General features: G+C 42.1%; 1 protein-coding gene across 4 annotated transcripts in view; it reads left to right on the plus strand.

Moving 5' to 3' along the window:
- Positions 1-22,791, plus strand: part of CDK6 (cyclin dependent kinase 6) — a 166,621-nt gene that overhangs the window by 25,399 nt on the left and 118,431 nt on the right. Inside the window, exons 1-2 of one of the 4 annotated variants that reach the window (XM_051802192.1) lie at positions 7,332-7,746; positions 9,959-10,449. In XM_051802192.1, the coding sequence (XP_051658152.1) occupies positions 10,217-10,449 (233 nt within the window). In that variant the 5' untranslated portion in view covers positions 7,332-7,746; positions 9,959-10,216. Of the gene's footprint in view, positions 1-7,331; positions 7,747-7,804; positions 7,854-7,875; positions 8,321-9,958; positions 10,450-22,791 lie in introns of those variants that run through there. The other 3 variants (XM_051802196.1, XM_051802193.1, XM_051802194.1) reach the window with 3 other exon arrangements.

A 22,791-nucleotide genomic window follows, 5' to 3' on the forward strand; every position in this document is an offset into this window, starting at 1 on the left:
TGTGCTGTAAATTAAGCCAGTTGTTTCTGATCTAGATCAATAAATAGCAGAGATTGGAGAGACAGGTTGGATGGGCTTTGAGCAACCTGGTCCAGTGGGAGGTGTCGCTGCCCATGGCAGGGGGTGTTGGGACTAGATGATCTTCAAGGTCGTTTCCAACCTTTAACATCCTATGATTCTATGATAGACCTGCATACGTCAATCAATGATACAACGTAACTCTCAGCTATTTCTGCCTAAGAAAGCACTGCTCCCTGTTGCAGCTGCTGACCAGCAACCATTACTTATCCCCTCCATTACCTTACTGATAGGACAGGATGCTGCTTTAGTGCTTTAGGGCATCAGTTTCTCACCAGATCCTAGAAGTTTTATGCTATTAATTTTTTCTCCAGTCAAAACGCTATATAATTTCAACTTAATTTTCATTACATTTCTTTTTACTGATTGACACCAGAGATCACATGTTGTCATATTTCTACTGATTTTTTTGCTAAATATGCATTAATTTACAGTGACATCATACTTTGGGCATATTCCTATCTCACACACCAGTTTTTCTAGCACACTATGAAAAATGCATTTTTTCATTAAGCAGAAGCAAATAAGCCATTCATCTCCAAAATGGGACAATACAGATGGTATGCTGGAGTTGTGGGTGAACTGGCAATTTCCAGATCAAATTTACCTAGTTCCCAAATGCAACACAAAAAAGGCTTAATGGCCATCCACTACATAAACACCATGTGGGCTCTGGGATAAGGTAGGTTCTTTCTTCATGACAGAAGGAAGCCCGCAGCTGGAACATGTTTAAGAACTTGGTCCATGCATTATCTGCATTCAAAGTCTCTTCCCTTTCTGTGAAATGCTGACAGAAGAAAAATGTATACAATCTTGTTTTAGTCACTGTTACCAGCAGTCAGACTATGCTCACTTGGGGCCAGATCAACTAAGTATTGTTTTCTGTGGCCAACTTTCCAGATCAGAGCTACACTCTAAAATAAGTCATATTCTGAGTCATTTTTTAAGACCAGAATGACACAAAAAGTTTAAGATTATGGTGTACAAATAAAATAGGGTGTTCTTTTTAAGTTTCCACAGACAACATCAGTTTTCACAGCTAAAGATTTGTCTCTGCTTCTTTCCTGCACTGAATGGAAAACAGAGATGAATAAGTATTCTACAAAAGGCATGAAGTAAGAGTAATATGGCCATGCAACGAATGTATATGCACAGATGTAAATACAATTATCTGAGTAGATGCAAAAGCCACTAAAACAATTAGAGTAGAAAGGAAGAGGGAAGAATCTTACCCATACCAAGTATTTCTTTAAAGAAGTGTAGAATATAACACCAACAAGCAATGACTGTAAATTAGGCAAAACACTTGGAAACAAATAAAACACAGATCTCTTCTCTACCACGTCCCTCAATTGCTGATTATTTCCAGCTTCAGGGTGGCTGATGTTTCTGCACCAATGAGCTTCATTCCAAAAACATGTGAATCTTGAGGCCAAGACAGACACCCCTCAGCTCAGCACTCTCGGCTGAAAGGAAGAGTGCCAGCAAAAGACCACAGATGGGAGATGGCATCAGCTCCTTGGGAGTTCCACCTTGTGCTGCATGCCGCAGGGTCCCAGGATGAGCTGGCAGTGCCCGTGCCAGCAGACTCTGCTGGCTTACTTCCCCACTGTCACTCTTGTTAGGGATTTGGACTACCTAGCAGCTTCCACAGTGGCACCGCCTGGCTGCCAGCCTCGTTGCACATGCCACCGGGACCCCACTGCCTTAGACACAGTCTGCAGCATGCATGCTATGTTGTAACTACCCCTGTGCTAGATCATAGAATTAGGACTTCAGAAGTCTTCATCTGTTCGCTCTACTTTTTCCCTACTGATCTGCAGCATGATTTTCAGTGATTTTTCTTCCCTTTCCTATCCTTCCATTTCCCTGGCTCTGACTGCAAGCACTTTGGTGCAGACTGCCTTTCAGGGTAATGCTGCACAGTTTGGAGTGCAAGAGGGGACCCAGTTCTGAGGTAAAGCTTTAGGGAACAAAGCAAATAGAGATAGCAAACTGTTTTCTTGACAGTAGGCATACTTTTTGCCCTTGATCATCCATTGCAGAATAATCCTCAAAAGTCAACTTTCTGAAGAGAGCAAATGAAATTTGTTAACTCTTGCCTTAAGAGCTAAATAGGAAAATACGGGTGATGGATTCTCCTCGGTGCAGTCTTCAGATTATACAGAGTATACAGAGACAAGTAACAGGCTTGTGTTAGTTGTAGGCATGCCTTTCACATGGCACGTTTCTTGGCCACTCCTGTGACTGGTAATTACTAAAGCATACACAAACAAATATGGGGAAATATATGTTTGCTTAAATGCCTGACATTATGTTATGGTTCTTTGTACTAAGAAACAATAGCCCCACAGTATAGTTTATTAATGTAAAAACAGAAAGATACAATTTGTAAAATATAAAAGTATCTGCTGTAAACAAAGGTTGTGACTGAAAGAAAACGAAAATAAAAAATCATACTGTAATTGGCTTAGATGCCTTAATCACTGCCAATTATGCCATGGCTGCATATGTTTTACATGGATTAGATAGTACTTTCTCTCACTTGAATTAGTGAAAATATTATGTGAATATTAATGACTTATTTTTCTGTAAATATGTTAGAATTTTTATAGGTTCTTGTTCAACTAAGAAGTTACATATGAACAATATTTTCACATTTCACATTGGAATTAATTCTTAGTGTTCAGTTATATAATCTTTCTCATTATGCCTATGCTTCATTAAAAGCAGCTTTAAAATATTCAGTATATATTTATAGTCTGTTTTCACACAGCTATAACACAACTAATGATAGGTGAGAATAATTATTTCCCAACTTTGGTATTAGACATGATATCTAAAATATCTTTTCAGGAACAATTTTCTATGCAGTATAATTACTACTTTTTTCTTTATAAGACCTATTTGGGCTTGCTAAAGGGAACTTCTAAAAAGTAATAATTTATGCTAACATTTTAAACAAATTCTGGTTGATTTTGACTGATGTATCTCTACTACAAGAATAGCTGGTCTCTCATCAGTTCCAGTGTTTTCTTGAGGATAAATGCCCCAAAAAATGGTTAAAATCATCTTAGCTGAGATTGAAGATGCAAGCTAACAAACAAACCCCAGCAATAACACCATAATAAAAGCAAACTGTTTTCCAAGAGCTTCATGAACATCTGCTCTTTGAAAAGGAAATCTCATGTTTTGCAGAACGTTTCATATAAGATCAAACTGGGAATCCCCAGCAGAACCTCAGCTGTTCCTGAAACACAGATAAAATACACAGAGCAAAATAATACACTATGTCTCATCCTTTCCGAGTCTCAGTCTATTCACCACAATTCTTGGTATTGCCCACCACTACCAGATTCTTTTAATCAACTGTTTTATATTCATTTTGGTAATTGCTTGTTATCCATTTCCACACCACTGGCTTATTCATTATCTCCAGAAAAACAGTTCAGACCTGATTTTATGAAAATGATTTGTATACAGCATATAACACAATTTCTTTTTAGTTTTGATGGAGTTACATTGCAGTTTAATTCAAGTTCAAATAATACATTAGAATTTTCCTTTTTAAATGCATTTCAGTTTAAGTGGATTCTCTTTTTCACTGTGATTTTAAAGAAATGCTAGAATTAAAAATGCTAGAATTGAAAAATATGGAAAAACATAATTTCACAAAGAAAATTTTGATGTAAAATCAGAAAACAGTGTGTAGAAATTTCTTCCTCTTTCAATACACATTCCTAAATTTTTGTTTTTCTAGAACAAAAAATACTTTAGAACTACATAAGTGTAGAAATAACTACAAATGGTAGTCAGAATTCATTTTATAACAATATTTAATATCTTCTTACAATATTAATTTCTAAAAATAGCTGTAAATTTCTAAAAATTAAGATACTGCCAATTATAAAACAAGTAAGGGATTTCTTAATTTCTGTATAGGGAAATTTCCATTGCTGATAAATAAACATATACTTACCTCTCTAAATCAATCATGTTAAAAGTAGCATGTTCTTTTCATGAACACAAAAGATTAAATATTTTTAAAGGTTGTTATGAAAAGAAAAAATCTTTTATTTAAAGTTTCTTTTTTATTATTTATAACTATTCTAAAATGTATATTGTTTGAAACATCTTCTTGACTTTAAACTTTAAAACAAATGTAGGAGATCTTATATTTTCAAAGAACCTGACAATTCAGGTAAGTAATTTCAGCCTCTACAACAAATTATTTGTAACATCATCCATTTGGCTGGTGTTTATATTTAATCATGTTTGGAAATTTCTTCCTGGAATCACTTAACTTGTATATAAAGAAAATTGAGAAAATTGGTTTAGGTAATTTTAGATGTTTGTATAGCTTATTTGAACTCCAAACTTTGGGAGACAGAGTAGTTTGATTACCCGATCTTCAGACAGAGAGAAAGAAAAAAAATAGTCACATCATTTTTTGAAAAAGTCCTTGGAAAAAAATCTGAGGAACATATAAAGCCACAGTAACTATGTGGCACTTTTATGTTATAATTCATTCAGTTTGACAGCATGAGCATATAATCTCCCACAGCAATCTCTACTGACATCACCACACAGAAAGGCAGAACACTTTTAAAGGACAGAAGCATTACATATACTTCCCCAAAATATTGGGAAAATTTGAGTTGAAAGGGTGACCTTGTCTTGAACACCGTTTATTAAGAGAATAATAAATCAGCACATTTGAGCACAGAAGTAAATGTCAGGGGACTGCAGAAATCTCCTTTCCACGTTCATCCTGAACACAAGGCTGCACAGTTATCTGGCAAAAGGACCTGGTGCCCCTCAGCCCCTCCTTGGAAACAGCACAGTTAACAGAGCCCGACTGGAGTTTTAAAGATCCAGAGATCTTCAGGGGGAGACAGCAACCAAAGCTTCACTTCTCCCTCCCAAAAGTGAAGCCTATTGCAGGTAAAGTGAGACAGTTAATGCCTCTGGAACCTGAGGAGGGGTTTGTGTACTAAGCTTGTTACAGCTGACCAAATATTAGGGAGAGGGAGAGGAAAAAGGAAAGAGGAAGGGGAAAGGGGAAGGGGAAGAGGAAAGGGAAAAGGAAAGGGAAAGGGAAGGGGAAAGGAAAAGGGAAAAGGAAAGGGAAAGGGAAAGGGAAAGGGAAAGGGAAAGGGAAAGGGAAAGGGAAAGGGAAAGGGAAAGAAGGGAAGGAAAGGGAAAGGGAAAGGAAAAAGAAAGGAAAGGAAAGGAAAGGAAAGGAAAGGAAAGGAAAGGAAAGGAAAGGAAAGGAAAGGAAAGGAAAGGAAAGGAAAGGAAAGGAAAGGAAAGGAAAGGAAAGGAAAGGAAAGGAAAGGAAAGGAAAGGAAAGGAAAGGAAAGGAAAGGAAAGGAAAGGAAAGGAAAGGAAAGGAAAGGAAAGGAAAGGAAAGGAAAGGAAAGGAAAGGAAAGGAAAGGAAAGGAAAGGAAAGGAAAGGAAAGGAAAGGAAAGGAAAGGAAAGGAAAGGAAAGGATATACATTTAAGAAATGCATGAATGTTATGAAACAGAAAAATGGAGGTAGTGTATGTATATATGAACCTTGTAATGTGATGTGATTTTTCACATCTTTTAAAAAGAAATATTTAATCTGTGTATTTGAATCTGTGGCATTTTCACATTTAAAGGTTATGGGGTTTGCCATTAACTTCAGAATATTTCTCTGATATTTCTCTGCCATTAACTTCAGAATATTTCTCTCAACTTCTCCTCATCAAAAGTTGATGAGGAATTTCTGTAATTAAAACTAAAATATGAGCATAAATTAAGTTCTTGCAAAATATGCATGATCTCCTGGAAGCACTCACATGCCACCAGCCTTTTCCTTGAAGACTTGAGTGCTACCAGCTCCCTGTTTTCTCCAGGGGAAATAAGGAGTCTCCCTTCTGCCCTCAGCCAGTTTCCTCTTGCTACCCCCCCTCCAGGTGTTGCTTCTAAACCTCTCAGAAATTGGAAGGGCATGTGGAATTGCTGGAGTAAGAAATTATATGCTTCCTTCTGATATGAATTCTTTTCATTTGTGCAGTATTATATATATTTTTTTTTAGTTATTCTAAATCAGTGTATAATGCCAAGTCCTAGACATACCCTTTTTGAGTTATAAGCCCACTTAGTTAAATTATGTTTCCAATTGTATAAGGGGATTTGGGTCCACCCTCTCCCGGTTAAACCACTATGAGCGGTGGTTCTGGAGCTGGACCATAGTCATCCTTTAGGTCCAGAAGAGCATGTGCTGGAGGGTACCAGCTGGGAGAACTGGGAACTAGGCTGTGTGTTTTTTCCCATGGAGACAGAGTAGATAGGTATCTGTTTTGTGATTATTTTTTTTCTGTGGTGAATTTCAGTATTTGTAAGAATCAGCTCTATACAAAACATTCTCTGCATCAGAGAACAGGCAGCCTGCACGCCCAGCTCCTCTGCACACCGTGCCATCCTCGCCCCGCTGCCTCGTGCATCTCCAGCTGCAATCCTGTTGGGGCAAAGACTTCGCTGGAGGGGCGAGGGGGTGTTCTCCAGCAACGAAGTTTCTTGATGCTTCCCGAAAGCATTCATGGGCGCTTACTTCCTGCCGGAGCTCTGCGCTCTCTGAGAACGGAAAGTAGTCAAAAAAAAAAAAAAAAAGGCACAGAAGAATCCGCGATGTTTTGGAGAAAGAAGAAAAAAAAAAAAAAACACCACAAGAAAAAGGTTATTTTTCAGGATGGGGAGGGGTGGGGGGGTGGAAACACCAAACCCGAAACCCCAAAAGGGTTATTTCCCAGCGCCTCGCACGCGGAGCTCTAGGAATGAGTCAGGGCTCTCAGTGCTGCCGCAGCCGGCTGAGCCCGCGCCCGTGCAGCGCCGAGCCCGGCGGGGCCGGGCCGGGGCCGGGGCCGGGGCCGGGGCCGGGCCGGGCCCTGCCGGGACCCCCCGGGGCGCTCGCCCCAGGCCATGCCTGGCCGCGGCGCTCGCGGCGACCCTTGCGGTATGCGGCTGCCTTTGGCAGGGGCACATGAAGGATTTCATTGAGTGTGAAGACAGAGAGCAGAGACAGAAAGCAGAAGGAGGCGGCTGCAGCCTTTGTAGTCGGGGAGGAATGCGGAAATGTTGAAGCACTATGTCAAACTTTTTTGAAACGGGGTCAAGTCACATTCAGCCAGCGTGGGAAAGCAAGAGAAAAAAAAAAAAAGTTGAGGAGAGGGGAAAAAAAAAAAAAAAAAAAGGCAGCAAGCTGCTGCTGCTCCCAGGCAGAACAGAGGCCGAGGGAGCGAGCGAGGAGCGGCAGCGCAGCGCCGGGGCAGCGCCGGGGCAGCGGCGGCGCCCAGGGCCGGTGGTGCCCGAGCCCCGCACCGCAGGCTGCGGCCGGCGGGGCTGCCGTCGTGGCGCTGCAGCTCCCCGGGGGCCGCCGGCCGCGATTTTTATTTCGCATTTTCCTTTTCCCCGGGCAGGGTGGGGGCGGGAGGAGCGGGCTGGGGGACGAGTGCGAGCTCCTTCTGCGCCAAGGTGCAGCCCGGCGGCGGCGGCAGGAGGATGCGAGCCGAGGGCGGCCGAGCCGCGGAGCAGCTACCTGTGTGGCCCGGGCGGCCGCTGCCGGGACCTGCCGGAGACATCGCCATGTGAAGGGGCAGACCCCAGGCCGGCTCTCCACCCCGCCTCGCTCAGTGGGAGGTTTGTGTTAGGGAGGACTCACCCCCTCCCTCCCCCCCACCCACCCCCCGGGGCTGAGGATTATTTGGGGAGCTGGTGGCGGTGCAGGGGACCGTGGCGCACACCAGGTAACGCGGGGCGCCCATGTGCTCCGCGCACCCGGCTCCGCGGCGTGGCCCACACGCTGCCCCCTCCCTGCCCGGCCCGGGAGCCCACGCCGAGCACCCCCCCCCGCGGGCGGCACCGCGGACGAGTCTCTTGGGCCGCCGGGCCGGGGCAGCGCAACCCGCGGTGCCGCCGCAACCTGGGGGTCGGCGCGGGGGCGCGGAGGGGACCACGGGGGAGGGGGGGCCCTCCGGCGGAGCCGCCGGGGGAGTCCCCTCGTTGTCCTGCCGCGCAGCCGAGCCGAGCCGGGCCGCCCCCCCCGCTCCATCCGCTGAGAGGAAACGCGGGGACGCGTCTCCCCGCGTGTCCCCCGCCGCCACCCCCCGCCGCCTACGGGGCGCCTGCGGAGGGGAGCTCGCCGGCGCGGTGGGGGCAGCGGGGGCCAGGGGCAGCCCCGGTGCCCCGCCGTGCCCGGGGAGGGCGAGCACGGGTAAGTTTCCACGCGGCCGCGCCGGGGCAGAGGCCCGCCAGCTCCGCCGCCACGCACACGCGGCGCCGCTGCCCGACGCCGGGGGGCGCCCTGCGAGCGGCGCGGGCCGGGGGGGGCGCGGGCGGCCGCGCGGGGGGACCGGGGGGGCGGGGATCGGCCGGCACCGCGGGGCTCGGCCGAGGGCAGGGGACCCCCCCGGGGTCGGGGACGGGCAGGGATCCCCCGCACCGCGGGGCTCGGCCGAGGGCAGGGGACCCCCCCGGAGTCGGGGGCGGGCAGGGATCCCCCAGCACCGCGGGGCTCGGCCGAGGGCAGGGGGGACCGGGGTCGGGGGCGGGCAGGGATCCCCCGCACTGCGGGGCTCGGCCGAGGGCAGGGGGGACCGGGGCCGGAGGCGGGCAGGGATCCCCCAGCACCGCGGGGCTCGGCCGAGGGCAGGGGATCCCCGGGGCTCGGGGGCGGGCGGGGGACTCTCCCGCGGTCGGTGTCGCCCGGTGATGCTGCAGGAGGGTGGCGCGGGGCTGTCCGCTGGCCGGGGCGGTGCGGTGGCAGCTGTGGTGGTGGGAACTGACGCCGGCGAGGCAGGGAGCCGCCTCTGGCTGCAGCCGGGGAGAAGGGATGAGCAGCGGGCACAGGTTTCTTCGAGACTGCTCTTTTCATCTGCAACTAGGGTGTAAAAGCAGCGTAAGTGTGCGGAATACCCCTGGCTTTGTGCGTGGATTCCACTTAGGGGATCCCCGACTGAGCTGTCTGGAGCTCTTTAATCCTAGCACGGTAAAAATGCAGTGTGGGAGAGAGCTGCAGTCGTGGTCATAGTATTGCTATATTAAAAAGGGGCAGGGAGAGAATTGATATGGAGTTTTGTGAAGGGAGAGGATTTGCCCAGTCCTGCAGAAAGTGGATAAAACTGGATGCAGAAGGAACTGCTTCTGCTCTCCAGCCTTATGCACTCACAGCAGAACATGTGGTTCCTGAGGACATCTTTCATCATGCTGGTTTGCAAGGAACTGCCGGTGATACAATGGTAGCAGTATCCACAGCCAAAACCCTTGCTTGTTGATAAGTTGGCTAGAGTGCACATTCCTGAGTTTACCTCAGCACACAATGCTCCGTAACGTATTATTGTCATTTAAACATGTACGTATTTCTCCTCCCCACAGGCACTTTGAGGCAGGACCTTGTTTCTTGTGGTGTGTTCATGATGTGTTCATGAAGGGCTTAGCACAGGAGACAGCAGACCAAGGCACAAACCTCTAAATGCTATTATTTGCAAGCAAGTGACAGTAATGGGATATCTTTCCAAGAGTCCACCATGTGCAATGAAGAAAAGTTCCTTGGCATAACTTCTTCTCAGCCATGCATAGTTAGCTCTGCCATCCCCATCACCCATGTGTCACAGGGTCATCATATTTAGCCCATTGCTCAGTAAAACCCCTCAGCACACCACTGCTCTGTAGCTGTGTGCATAGCCTTTTGCGCAGACCGTGATAACTTTGTACTGTTGTATCAGTCATGCGGGGACGTTGATACATATGTCACCCTCGTGGCTCACATCCTCCTTTCCACCATGTTTTTGCTTTGTATGTAAAGTAATGAAGTAAACTAAACTCACTTCTCTTGCTTGGTTTGTCCTTCCAGATCTAATTGGCTTTACACAGGCAATGCTCCTGAAGACTGTATGATAATTCCTGGTGGCTGAAAGAGGAGGCACATTGGAGCCTGTACAGAAAAGGAACAAGAACAAGAGGGCAAGAGCTTCCTACTGCCCCTCTGGCAGAGGTACGAAGTGCGTGGCCTATCTGCAACGCAAGCAAAGGACTAGTTTTCAGAAAGTAAGCAAGACTGAGAGCCACCTCAAGGTACTTGGAACTCGAGAGGAAGAGGAGTGGTGCCAGCATGGATAAGGACAGCACAAACCTGGCTGACCAGCAGTATGAATATGTGGCCGAGATTGGGGAAGGGGCCTACGGAAAGGTGTTCAAAGCCCGAGACTTGAAGAACGGAGGTCGCTTTGTTGCGTTGAAGCGGGTACGGGTGCAGACCAGTGAGGAGGGAATGCCACTGTCTACCATCCGAGAGGTGGCGGTTTTGAGGCACCTGGAGACGTTCGAACACCCCAACGTGGTCAGGTGAGGAGGTGGGACCAGTGTCCTGATCAGTGTAGTCCTGGGTTTAGTACGTGAATTGGGCAAGCAAGAGTTTGGGGACCTAAATGGAATGGACACTAATTTGGGTTAGTGGCTGAAGTGAGCACTAAACTGTGTACGTGAAGTGTGGTTTGAGGTTTCAACAGGCCATGGTGCTGCCTGCCAGACCTCACCTCATCCCTGTGCATTGCTTCCCACACACACAAACACCTATCTCCAGAGGCATAGGTATGTGACTTGTGTTGTAATGGATGGGCAAAGAGCCATATATACATTATTTCCTCAGGCATAAGAGAGGATGAAAAAAAATCTCCCTGGTTTTGTCTGAACTATTAGTACTGCCAGCCAGCTGATTTTTAGCAGCTTTGTTCATTACAGAAATGGCAAAAATGAGAGCAGTAATAAAATGTGCACTCTGCCTTTTTAGATGGTTTTGTAGAGAGCTGTAGATTATCATGTTAAACAGAAGTAACAGCTTAAGACCTGAAGCTTTGCAGGCAGCCTCATGGTTGAGTCCTCTTTGACTGGTACTAGTTTCACTATGTGCTGCTGATTGTGCTATCAAGAATGCAACAATACAGGTGTCAGACCTTGCTTGTAAAATGGTGGCAGTGACCCCATGATGTCCCTTCTGTCATGTCAATAGCATAAACCCTGGATAAATGATGTGTTCTCAGTGATAAAGCTAGCCCTACTTTGACCTCTTAGATTTTTTTATAGCTGGAAACCGTCAGCAGCCCGTGAGCATCTTTTATTAATACTATAAACTTTGAGAGGTAAGGTTCTCTTTGAAGATACCCAGATATGCAGTGATTTCAAACTGGTCAGCATCTTGCTGGTGGTGCTGTCTTAGCAAGACTATTTCCTGTTCTTCGTGTTGTTGTAAGCATATATTGCATAGCAAAAGGAAAATATTTTGCACTTCACTAACACCAGGCCTAGAGAAATAGACGCTGGAGTTAGAGGTGACCTTCAAAATGCTTTGCACCTGTAATAATCCTTTTTTTAGGGTCTGAGATGAGGGGGTTTTATTAGGTGCAAGAGGAAAAATGAGGCAGAAAATAATATTCGAAACTCAAAAGTCAGTAGCTAGAGATAAATTAATTTTTGTTCATTTTAAGGCAGCATAATGTAGCAGTCTTACTTATGTCAAAACTGAATAGGCAAAGTGTTTGTATTCCGAAATACTGATAATGGAGTGCGTGTCATCAGTCTCACTTCAGTGAGCAATGGGATACAGACTGCAGCTCACACTTCCACTGCTAATCAAGCAAACCCGCAATTTGCTTAATAAACATTATTTTGCCTGCCACTTAGTAATGCCAGGGGCTTAGTAAATAAATATTAAAAGTGGGGATATCTTTAGGTGGACAACATATATTTGATCACCATATCGAGGGGCTCTGTTTACAGAGGAGTGCACACAGAGTTCTTCCTTGGCAGTAGAGAGATAATTGGGAGTTCTCAAAATCTCTGAAATCCAGCCCATTAATTTATGAGAATAAATGAGGATTCAGTTGTCCAGGTTTAGACATTTACACGTTTGGAAAGTGTAGACCTTGTTTGGGAATAATTCAACATAACAATATTTATGAATTTTTCTGCCATTGAGATCTTTCCATGTGAAGTAAAAGATTTTTTTAAAGAGCTTTCTAGTCTTGAATACGGCAAAATCATGAAAATAAAGTTCTTGTTTTCCAAAGAGCTATGTGATGAACTGACCATGCAGCTGCAGGCTTCTTTTGCTTGGTTTAAGTGCAGTCGAATCTGAACAGATCGTTACATAAATACATTGAAGCTTCAAATATTTTTACAAGCTTGAATGAAAACTAATTCTCTGCAAAGCAGTAAGTATTTCAACCAGCAATATGAGAATGTAATTTCAATATAAAGATCTCTGAAGTGTGTTTCAGGTCCTCGTAGTGGTGTTGTGAAGCCTGTGCTTTTTGCCATAAGCAGCATTTCAGACACAAGGACTTGGTCTGTGATGAATCGTGGTGCCTGGGATCTTGGCTGCACACCTTTTTCCACAAACGAGTAGGAGAAGATGAGCAATTTCAAACATTATCTCTTCTAAAATGTGAGGAGTGCTATTCAAAAACTCACCTCTTTTGTGCATGTTTTTAATCTGTAGAGCCCTTTGGAGTGACTGAAATCATATCCTTAAAATAGAAAAAATATTTGAGAATATTTAAATGGCCCAGTTCTGTTACAAAATACAGAAGAGTTTGCAATTTATTGAAATTAAACATCTATTTTTGTATTATGTAAATATACTCAGAGAAAAGGAAATAGTGTAAAAGAAGATCAGCAGTTTTAAGTTGCTGACCTAACTCTACTTAATTATTGAACATATTGTGCTCAAAAAATGTTCATTGTTTGGACATGCATTCTGGAAGCTGCTGTCATGGCCAGGCTACTAAATAAAAACAGTGCCAAATGCATTGTCTGCATACTGGATTAAAATGTACATTGTTTTCAGAGCACTAGGATAAGAACACCAATATTTAACAGCAAATGTTTTTGATTTTGAGGGGATATCTGAGCTTTTTTCTGAATATTACAGGTAACTAGCCTGAGAGAACTCAGTTGGAACTGCAAATATGTTGTATCTGTTACCTCTGAGTAGTGACATGTGTGATCCATGAGTTGCTCAATGCCAACCAGTAGTCATTCTGTGAGTCAAAGCCTAGACTTTAAAGCGATGAGCTGCATACACCTTGTGCTCAGCTGTGGTACTCTGGCATCAGCTGATGGCAGTGGCAGAAATCATAAGCCACATGAACGTAGGCTGTGTGTCATGCTCAACTCAAATGTGGAGCACAGCAGCCCAGGGCTTCTCTGTCACCATAAAGTGGTGCTAAACATGAAGAACAGTTTGAGAAGGAAAGCCCCAGTGCTACCAGGCAGAAGTAGAGCTCCATGGCTTTATTGGTCGTAGAACCAGGATTCAGGACCAGCATTGCTACTGCAGGTTTGTCATAGTGATTGTAGATTCACTTCGTCTGAGAAATGGCTAGAGCCAAAACTGATTCCTAGTGCCTGGCATTAGCATTGGAAGAGAATTTTCTACGTAAAGGAGAGATGTCTAAATAGCACAGAATAATTTTAAACATAATATTTATCATATTTTTCCATGCTACTGTTTGCTAATTATGAGAAGTTTGTTTCATGTTCCTTTGCTCCAAGTCTGTAGTCATACAATGAAGAGATGCATTTTTTGCAGCACAGGTGCTTTTACAATGGTAGATAATGAAATAAGATTTCACTGCAGAATAAAGAAAAAAGTTGCAAGAAAAGAAGCAAAAGGAAATAAGATATTCAACAGAAAAGTGATGTTAGTGGAAATCTCTGAACTATAATGGAAGTAAGGCCTTGAGGACTGATCTAAAATTTTTCACTGTCAAGAATGGTGTATAGGAAGGCATGGGAAAATGCAGTTAAAAGGATAATTGCAATGTGCTTAAAATCCTCTCCTGTTCACATTTACCCTTTGTATAGAGTTCCTCTCCACCAGGACGCCTTACTCTATTTATCTTCACAACCCAAAGTTAAAAATAGAATCTTCAAAAGTAAATATTACTGTGAATTCCTCTAAAACTAGGTATGTCATAGGCTTGGAAAAGTCCCTTTTAACTGGTAGGGTGATTAAGATGCTCCTCTAGCTCACCTTTCAGATCATAAGATGTAGTGCTTTACTAAAACTTTACTACATACAATAAGTAAATCTGACAAAAATTGGTCCAGCGCTTACATAGTTTAGTGCTGTTCTGTTTGGGCAAAATTAAATATATGTAGATAAAGAACAGACTTTGCCAGGAGTAAATGACACATTAGCTTCAGGAAACTCTTGTGTGTAAAACTAGGAGTATTCCCTGATGCAATATATCTGTAAAAATTCTTCTTGTGATTATAATGCTAAATTCAGCTATATATTGCATTCAGTTTATCTCTCTCCTGCTGGTAATCAGAGGAATAATTTTCCCCTAATCTTAATCATCCATCAAACTGAATTCACACTCTGGGAAGGTGATATGCAAGACAGATTACTGTAATTCTTGCCATGCTTGTTTTCTATCCTATTTATATTCAACAGTTTTAACAGTGCTTCAGCAAATAGAACAAAGCTGCAAAGATGTGTATTTTTGCTTCCTATCTCATAATTTTTTAATAAATACAACTTCTTTAGTATTTTCATGGGTTAGTAAGTGATCGATTTTAAAATTACCAACACTATATTGAATATGACCTATTACAATGTAATCTAATCTGGGTTATTATTTCAAAAGAAAGTGTCAGAAATCTTGCCATTCAAGGTGATTATAGCCATATAAGAAGGAATTAAAAATCTTAATTCTCTCCTTCCTGTTAACTTGCAAAATAGATGCTCCAGCTGATTGATTTAGGTTAACTCTACTCCTCACTCTTTTTGGTATACAAATCAGTGGAGGGAGAACACAGTAGTTATGAGTATTTGCACAATTATGCCATGTTCAAGGTTTTATGTTATTTTATATCCATAAATGACACCATAAACTGCCCTCTGAGGTACAGCAGTACTCTCATGCTGCTTTTCCCTTACTTTTGCAGTCTAGTGGTCCATGATGTTATCTCTTGGTTTACACTTGAGTGCTTGATGGAGCCCATCAACTGTTTCCCTTGGCAAGGCAATCTGAGCGTGGGGGGTTTGGGCACACGTCACTCCCCCATCCTCATGTACCCTGACATAAAGACCATCACTTACTTGACCTTGCTCAAAGGTCCCAGAACTGTATAAAAGGTTTGCTGCTTAAAATTTCCCTATACTTAGAAGGTATCTTTTTATAAGTATCTTAACATTCCCTGTCTGACCTGATAAAGCATTCAGAACATGTGTATAGCGACTCATCAATACCTAGCTGACCTTTTGCGAGGCAATTTGAACGTGTAGTTGTTTTGCTTTTTTCTCTTTGTTGAAATGAAATGATGGAGGAACATAGAGAGGGAAAAATATTCAAAAGGCAGTAGTTAATTTTACTTCTCTTTCCATTTTGTGGTGACGCCAATATTGGCTTCTGGCTTTATTACTGTACTGTTAATAAGTTTAAAGGATGATCTTCTTAAAATCATTGAGATGTTCCATCCTGTCAAGTGAAACATTTCTATTTTGGGGGGTGTTTGTCTCTAGTGAATTCTGCTTCCTTCCTTACTTCCTTTTTCTGCCAAGCTAATGTTAAACTTCTAGTGCGTGAAGTCATTCTTGCACATCAGCAGTGCACTGTTTTGTGCGATACAATTTATTTTTGTGTAGCACCACTCATATGGCATCTGGCAGGCCCCAGGAGACAAAGAAATGGTGACCCCTGCATTGCTAGCTGCAGGGATTGTCTTGCACACAGAAAGAGTAAAATAAGATGCAGGGATGGAGTGGAACAGAAACTGAACTTGACACTTGCCAAGTATTAGTGTGGCAGATGAATCGCAGCTGAGGTAAAAATGGTGGATGAGTAATGGGAAGGAAAAACTGAATGAGCCTCGGAATCGATTTTAGTCTAACACAAACAGGATGGTCTTCAAGGCAGATGTGAAGACAGGAAGTGCTTTGGCAGGAGAGAAGCATTTCCAGGCTGCAGAGCAGTGGTGGTCAGAGAGAAAGGGAGACAGTCCCTGCACTGCCCAGCTACTGTGAGAAGGGACACTGCAAAGGTCTTGGGGAGGGAGGGACTGCTGACCTGGAAATATGGCTTCTCTGATGGCAGGAGGGCAGAGGGGAATGTTGTGGTTGCCACTGAATAGAGTTTGGTGGTAGGTGGGACTTGGAGAAATTTGTTAAGTTGACAGAGACCATTGGGCAGAGACTGCGCATGAATGCTGGCCTGTTATCATTTGCTTGCAACCTTACAATACACAGAATGAGCATGTACAGGGAAAATAAGTGATATTCTTCCTGTCCATATGAATTGTTTATTAGTTATGGATGTGATGATGTAGTTTGAATACATGATCTGCCAGAAACAGGACAAGATAAGAGCACCTCAGGAAGGAAGGGTTGAATACAAAATAGACTTCTGAGCCTTAGGAAATTCAGTTTCTGGAGGGAGTACAAGAGCTTTTTCTAAAAAGTATTTTATCTTATTCTGAATCTAAGCTTTTTACGAAAAACATGTTTCCAGTCTTTGTGAGAGTAAATATTAGCCATTTTAGATTATATCCAGTGCTCCCTGCCTTCTTTTGATCTGCGATGGTTGTGTCTGCTGTTCTTGAAGAGATCTAGTTTTGCTGGGTCTTGCACAGAATGGAAAACCAACTCATTTTACCACGATTGCTGGTGGCAGGCTGTGACTGCCAGGTGAGGCATCAGCATCCCCAGGGTTAATGGAGTGGGATCCAGGGTTCAAAACTGAGCCTTGAAAAGGACAAGAAAATGGATGGTCCACACTCACAAGCAGGAACCAAGGTAGATTCACTGGGACTTTCTGATTTGCTTCATGTTATCTACCTCTGGCTGAAGTGTGGATCAAAGCAGGGAAAAGTGATGCTTTCCAGATGTTTGAAAGAGAGTAGTCTGGAGCTGGAGGCTGTGACTTAGCAAAGCACTGAGTGAGTCACTCAGGTACACTTGGTGGGATTTAAGCCATTGTGTGAAGCTTAGCACAAATCTAAGTGCATTATCAAATGGAAAGACCTATGACATGAAGAGTGCACTGAATTTTAAGACTTTCTGAATAGAGTTCAGGGACAATATACATTAGAATATGAATCACAGATACTGATTCTTATCATGTATTAGATTAAAGCCTTATTTCTAGAGAATGTTTCTATTAAAAGTTAAATTGCACGGAGTAAGTAATACAACTATCGTGATGGAGCAGTAATGTGAATTTGACATCAAGAGTGATTACTTGTCTTTGTGGTAATTCTTAGGTGATGTAATTTAGTTCTGAAGTTTTAAAATTATTTTGTGAAATTTCATAACACTAAGTAAAGTAGAAGTTGCTTTTCATTCCAAAACTTTGCTGTATACAGAAGATTTGCTTTTCACTCTTGTTTCTTAATGATCTAACAAATTATCGAAAGATAACTTTGCCCATGTACATATATAACTAAGCTGAGTTTTTTCTTTCAAAAGAGAGGAAATTTTTCCACCTATTCCTGTTCTTCATATCTTTTTAAATTCTGAAAAATACTTTTAATCATGCATGCATGATTGTTTAACAGTTATACCTTTAAACTGTAAGGCATTGATAAATAAACCACTTCAGAATTTTCCGAGGAGTGGTTTTTTCCATTGTATACTTTGACATTTTCCATTTGGGAAACCGCCATTTGGTAAGCTTTTGATGAGATGATCATCAAAGAGTGGAAATATGTCTGTTGATTTCTGAACTCTTTCAAAATACCTCATTGCATCTAAATTATTGTATTGGTTTTCCTATTTATTTATTTACCTTTCACCTTTGAAAATTTGTCTCATCCTTAGAAAATGAAGGAAATACTCCACTAAATAATCCCTTTGAAATTAAACCTTAAAATTCTAACAACACTTTTCCATATGATACTTTAGATGTCTTTTTAGGGTTTTAGAAGAAGATGGCTTTCTAGTCTCAGAAGGACCAAGTGATTTCACATACCTAAATGCAGGGTGTGCCAGTTTGCTGATATTTGTAGCGTTGCTCTAGGGTGGATTTCCCATGACATACCTAGCAAACAATCTACAGACCAAGCAAAAAGTTCCATACTGTTTTAAAAGGGTTCATACTAACACTGACTGTTTATCACTCTGGATTATCATTAACAGATGATCTTCTCTTAATAAAAGAAAATAAAACCCAAAAAACTATCTCAACCATTAATTCATCTTTGCAGGAATTTCCCGTATTTAATGATTGAAAACTCAGTTCTAGTGCAGATGAATCATACTGAGTTTAAGTGAAACCTATTGAGTTTGGACTTTTGAAACATTAGTCAGTGCAGAATGTTACATATTTTGATAGAAACAGAGAAACTGAGTGAGAACTAGAATGGAAAAGCCTGTGTGATTTTTTTTCTCTCTTTTATGTGAAGCTTTGGCTAGTCTTTTAATATCTATTTGAAGTGTAGTCGCTGTGATAAATTGCTGTTTAACAATGCCAGAGAATTCCCTTGTCCCTGAAATCAATTAATTATAAACTGGAAATTTCAGTACTTTGTTCACCATTTCTTAAGTTAACATATTTCTAGGAGCTTTCTGTGATCGTAATTCCTAGCTGCACTGGTGCTTTTGTTTCTCTTCATCAGTGGAGCCAGAGCTCTACTGTAAGGATAGAATTCTATCACTTTTTTTTTTTTCCACATTTGATGTGGTATTTTGCATACAGCTGCAGAGTAGACAGTTACCTTTGAAAAGAACATTTGGCTGGTTTAATTTGATTAGAGCAAACCACCTCAATCATTACTGAACTAAGACCGTTTTCATTTTAACTTGGCAGTAGGAGTTGGGAATGTACTGACTGTGCTTAGATGTTTGGGGGAGGACTCATTTGGACACACAGCTACCACTGAAGTGAAACAGCCTTAGAGAACCTTGCCCACTCTGCTCTTTCCCCATAGAAAAGGAAGGCTGTAAAGCCACTGAATGTCACATTTAACTTTCTCTGATTATGACAAGGAATTGGACTCCTTATGAGTGTTTCTACAAAAAAAATTGGAAATGTTTAACACATAGAAATGCAGAATCATACAATTTTTAAAAAACACTGTGATATTAAAAATATATGTAGGATGTGAAAGTCATTTATTTACAACAAATTTAAACATGCCTAGCAACAGCATTTTGAATAAAGTTATTATAAAATCCAGCATGTTAAGAGAAATACGGTGAGATTCTCGTAGATACATTATATCAGTGTTAGTAAGTCTTAGTAAGATTCCCACATTGTCATTCTCTGAGTTTTGACCTTCTACCCCTTTTTCTCATCATATAAATATACTGTGATTTTCTTTTTTTAAGTTGCATATTAAAGATAAAATTAGATAATTCAGATTTACAGTATTATGTATAATATATGACTTTTGCTTTTGAGTTTCCCTCACTGGTAATGACATCATTTTTCTAGAAAAACTCTTGTGGCTGTCTAGAATATCAATGTATCTCATAATAAATGACAGCCCTTCAATAAATTATAGTCAGCTGGTATTCTCTAGAAAATATGCTTCTTATCTGTAAGTGCTCTGACTTTACCGTAGAGGATCATCATATATACAGTATTTTAACCTGAAGATTATAGCTGAAGGAGCTTCTGCTGCTTCTTGTATTATGTTCTGAAAAGCAATATGCATAGTTAATTGTTCATTTATGTGACCAGCCTAACACTTGCTACTAATGGCAAAATTGCATACACATCTTCCAGCTGATCCAGTAATCCAGTTGCAAATTTAAGGCTTGAGTTTCTGCTCGTGAATTTAAGGTCCACAGAGCTACACTGATTCAAACAGCTCTGGTTGTTCAAATCATAAAGTCATAATTTAAGATGAACAAAAATGCATTAGGACAGGCAGACTGTGCAGAGGTGTCCTATCAAGCATGCACATTTGAGACTTCACCATTTACATTTTAGATGCTGCAACTATTGAGTTCACCAAACTGGGGTATAAAAATAGTTTAGTCATTAGGAGGTTTTTCACTGATATGGATTCAGAGTTTCTGTTGACTTTCTGTTGACCTTCTGTTGACAGAGTTTCTGTTTCACTCCTTCTAATTACACTCCGTTTTAGCACCACAAATAATTCCTCTCTAGTTTAGTATGTATCCTCTGAAATACTCACCTAAGCATTTTGTGCAGTGCTGTGCTTACCCTGGAACTCCAGGTTGCATCACAGACACAATCATTTCAGTGCTGTATACATCTCTTCTTCAAATGCAAATGCCTCTGGAGCTACAGTTAGAGACTTTCTGATTACTGTACAGCATTGAAAGTTTATATCTAATGTTACTCGCTAGCGCAGCACTAGAACCTTTATCACTGATTTCCAGCTCCCTTCAGTGAAAGTTAATGACCTGTATTACTTTTCTCTACTAGGAAGTAGAGGTAAAGTGAATCTTGTTTTGCTAACTTCATCTATCGACATACTTTGTTTGTATTTGTGAGCTTTATGACATAGAGATTGAGCAGCATCTGCACTTTTAACTAATACGTTGTTTATCCTTAGATAACCTTCAAGATTGTTAATGGAGATAGGCCTACCCACAGATCTTTGTGGTTTCCTCGCAGACATCTCTAATCAATTTGTTGCCTTAATGTTTCTCTCTGCTTTTTATAAAAAGCCGAGCAACAAGTTTTGATCAAAGCAGTAATACCCATATCCAGACAGGTTGGAATCAATGACTGTAGTCTGAAAATCAGAATTAAATGTCTCATTAAACTTAAAAGATTTGGCATTTTTGGAAGGGCCCAGACAAGTCAGTACTTCTGCAGAACTGAGCACCTGTATCTCTTCATTGTACAGAATCCCATTCATCATATTGCTACGTTTGTAACATCATTTAAGACAAAAAAAGTGTTACCTGGCATTACTGAGTTCTATGCTGCTTATTATTCATTTTGCCTCTGTTCCTAAGAACTCAAGAAGGTTTCATTACTTCTTAATTTTATTTGGTCAGATTAAAACATCTGTTAGAGAAGTCAGTTATTTCAAAGGCAAATGTTTATGCAGTAGTGAAAACATGCAAACAGAAATGAGACTGGAACTGAAGATCCTGGCAGTACAACAGCAAGAATAGTTAGGATTTGCACAGAAGAGTCAGGTAACCTGTTTGATTGAAAATGAAAGGTACTTGTGGCTGTAGATAAATTGTAGACAGGTGAATGACACTGATGAGGGAGTCGTCTTAGAAGACATTGGAACATCCCAAATTATTAGGATACTGCAATGTCTGTAAGGAAATACAGAAAATTACTCCAGTAACCTAAAGTTTAGGGTAAACAAGACTATTCTGCAGAAGCAAAGCTTAAGTCATAAGAAAATATGAATCTTCTGCCATCCTCTAGATCAGTGAAAGGATATTGAGCCTGTAATTCTGGAAGAAGCTGTAAAGTCAATTAAGTTTACTAAAACAGTAATAAAGGACAATTTCAACCACTGTTCATAATAGACAAGGTTTAAAGTCAAAACTTAAACCGTCATTGAAGCAACTGTTCCTGGAGTAGAAAAAAGAGAGATCACTCTCTACCTAACCTGAAGGAACTTGCAAAGCTGGTTTAAGAAACTCTAATAGTCAAGACACACAGTCATAGTGGCCACAATAATTAAATCTGATATCCTTGGGAAAGGGGTGGTTCCCAAACTTGATGTAGTAACAATAGACTTTAGAAAAGAGAGATTAAGAAACAAAAAGTAATCAAAAATTTAACTGTCAAGAGGAATTATATGAAAAAGCTTAGATTTAAAATGGTAGGTTCTTAAATAGAGAGTTGTAGTGGCATGTTTTGTCACTTGGGTCATACGCCATTCCTTAGTGTGATGCCATTTCCTGTCACTGGAAATCCTGGCTGCTGCTTCTGACCTATAACCTTTTCCTGGCTGCTAGATATAGCAGGTCAGTTTAAGAGTATTGCATCCTCAAACGCTCTGGAGGAGTGGGGAATGTCAAAGAGAGACACCAAACTTTCTTCACCCTTTTTATGGCTGTGCTCCAGTGTATCATGGTGGATTCACAAAAGGTACAAATAGCCATACGTAACAAAACAGGGTTTTAAGATAATTGTGAGCAGACTCTTAAATTTAACCAACTGAATATTAAAAGTATACTTCATCCCTCTTATTTAGAGTCTCCCCATTGTGAATGCAGAGCAAGCGTGTGCTAGGTGCTGCAGCTGGGTCAGGGCATCCCCCTGTTATCAGTACAGGCTGTGGGATGAACAGATTGAGAGCAGCCCTGCCAAGAAGGACTTGGTGCTGGTAGATGAGAGGCTGGACATGAGCTGGCAACGTGCACCTGCAGCCCAGGAAGCCAGTTGTGTTCTGCGCTGCATCAAAAGCAGTGTGACCAGCAGGTCGAGCAAGGTGATTCTGTCCCTCTACTCTGCTCTGGTGAGACCCCAGCTGGAGTGCTGCATCCAGCTCTGGGGTACCTAGCACAGGAAGGACATGGACCTGTTTGAATGGGTCCAGAGGAAAGCCACCAATTTGGTTAGAGGAATGGGCATCTGTCTTATGAGAAAAGGCTGAGAGAATTGGGATTATTCAGCCTGGAAAAGAGAAGGCTTGGGGGTGACCTAATTGCAGCCTTCCAGTCCCCGAAGGGAGCCTACAAGAAAGATGGAGAGGGACTTTTTATGAAGGCATAAAGTGACAGGACAAGGGGGA

Source organism: Manacus candei, unplaced genomic scaffold (assembly GCF_025592945.1).
Source record: "Manacus candei isolate 608988 ecotype Guabito, Panama unplaced genomic scaffold, ASM2559294v1 h1tg000056l, whole genome shotgun sequence".
In the NCBI taxonomy this organism is placed as follows: Eukaryota; Metazoa; Chordata; class Aves; order Passeriformes; family Pipridae; genus Manacus; species Manacus candei.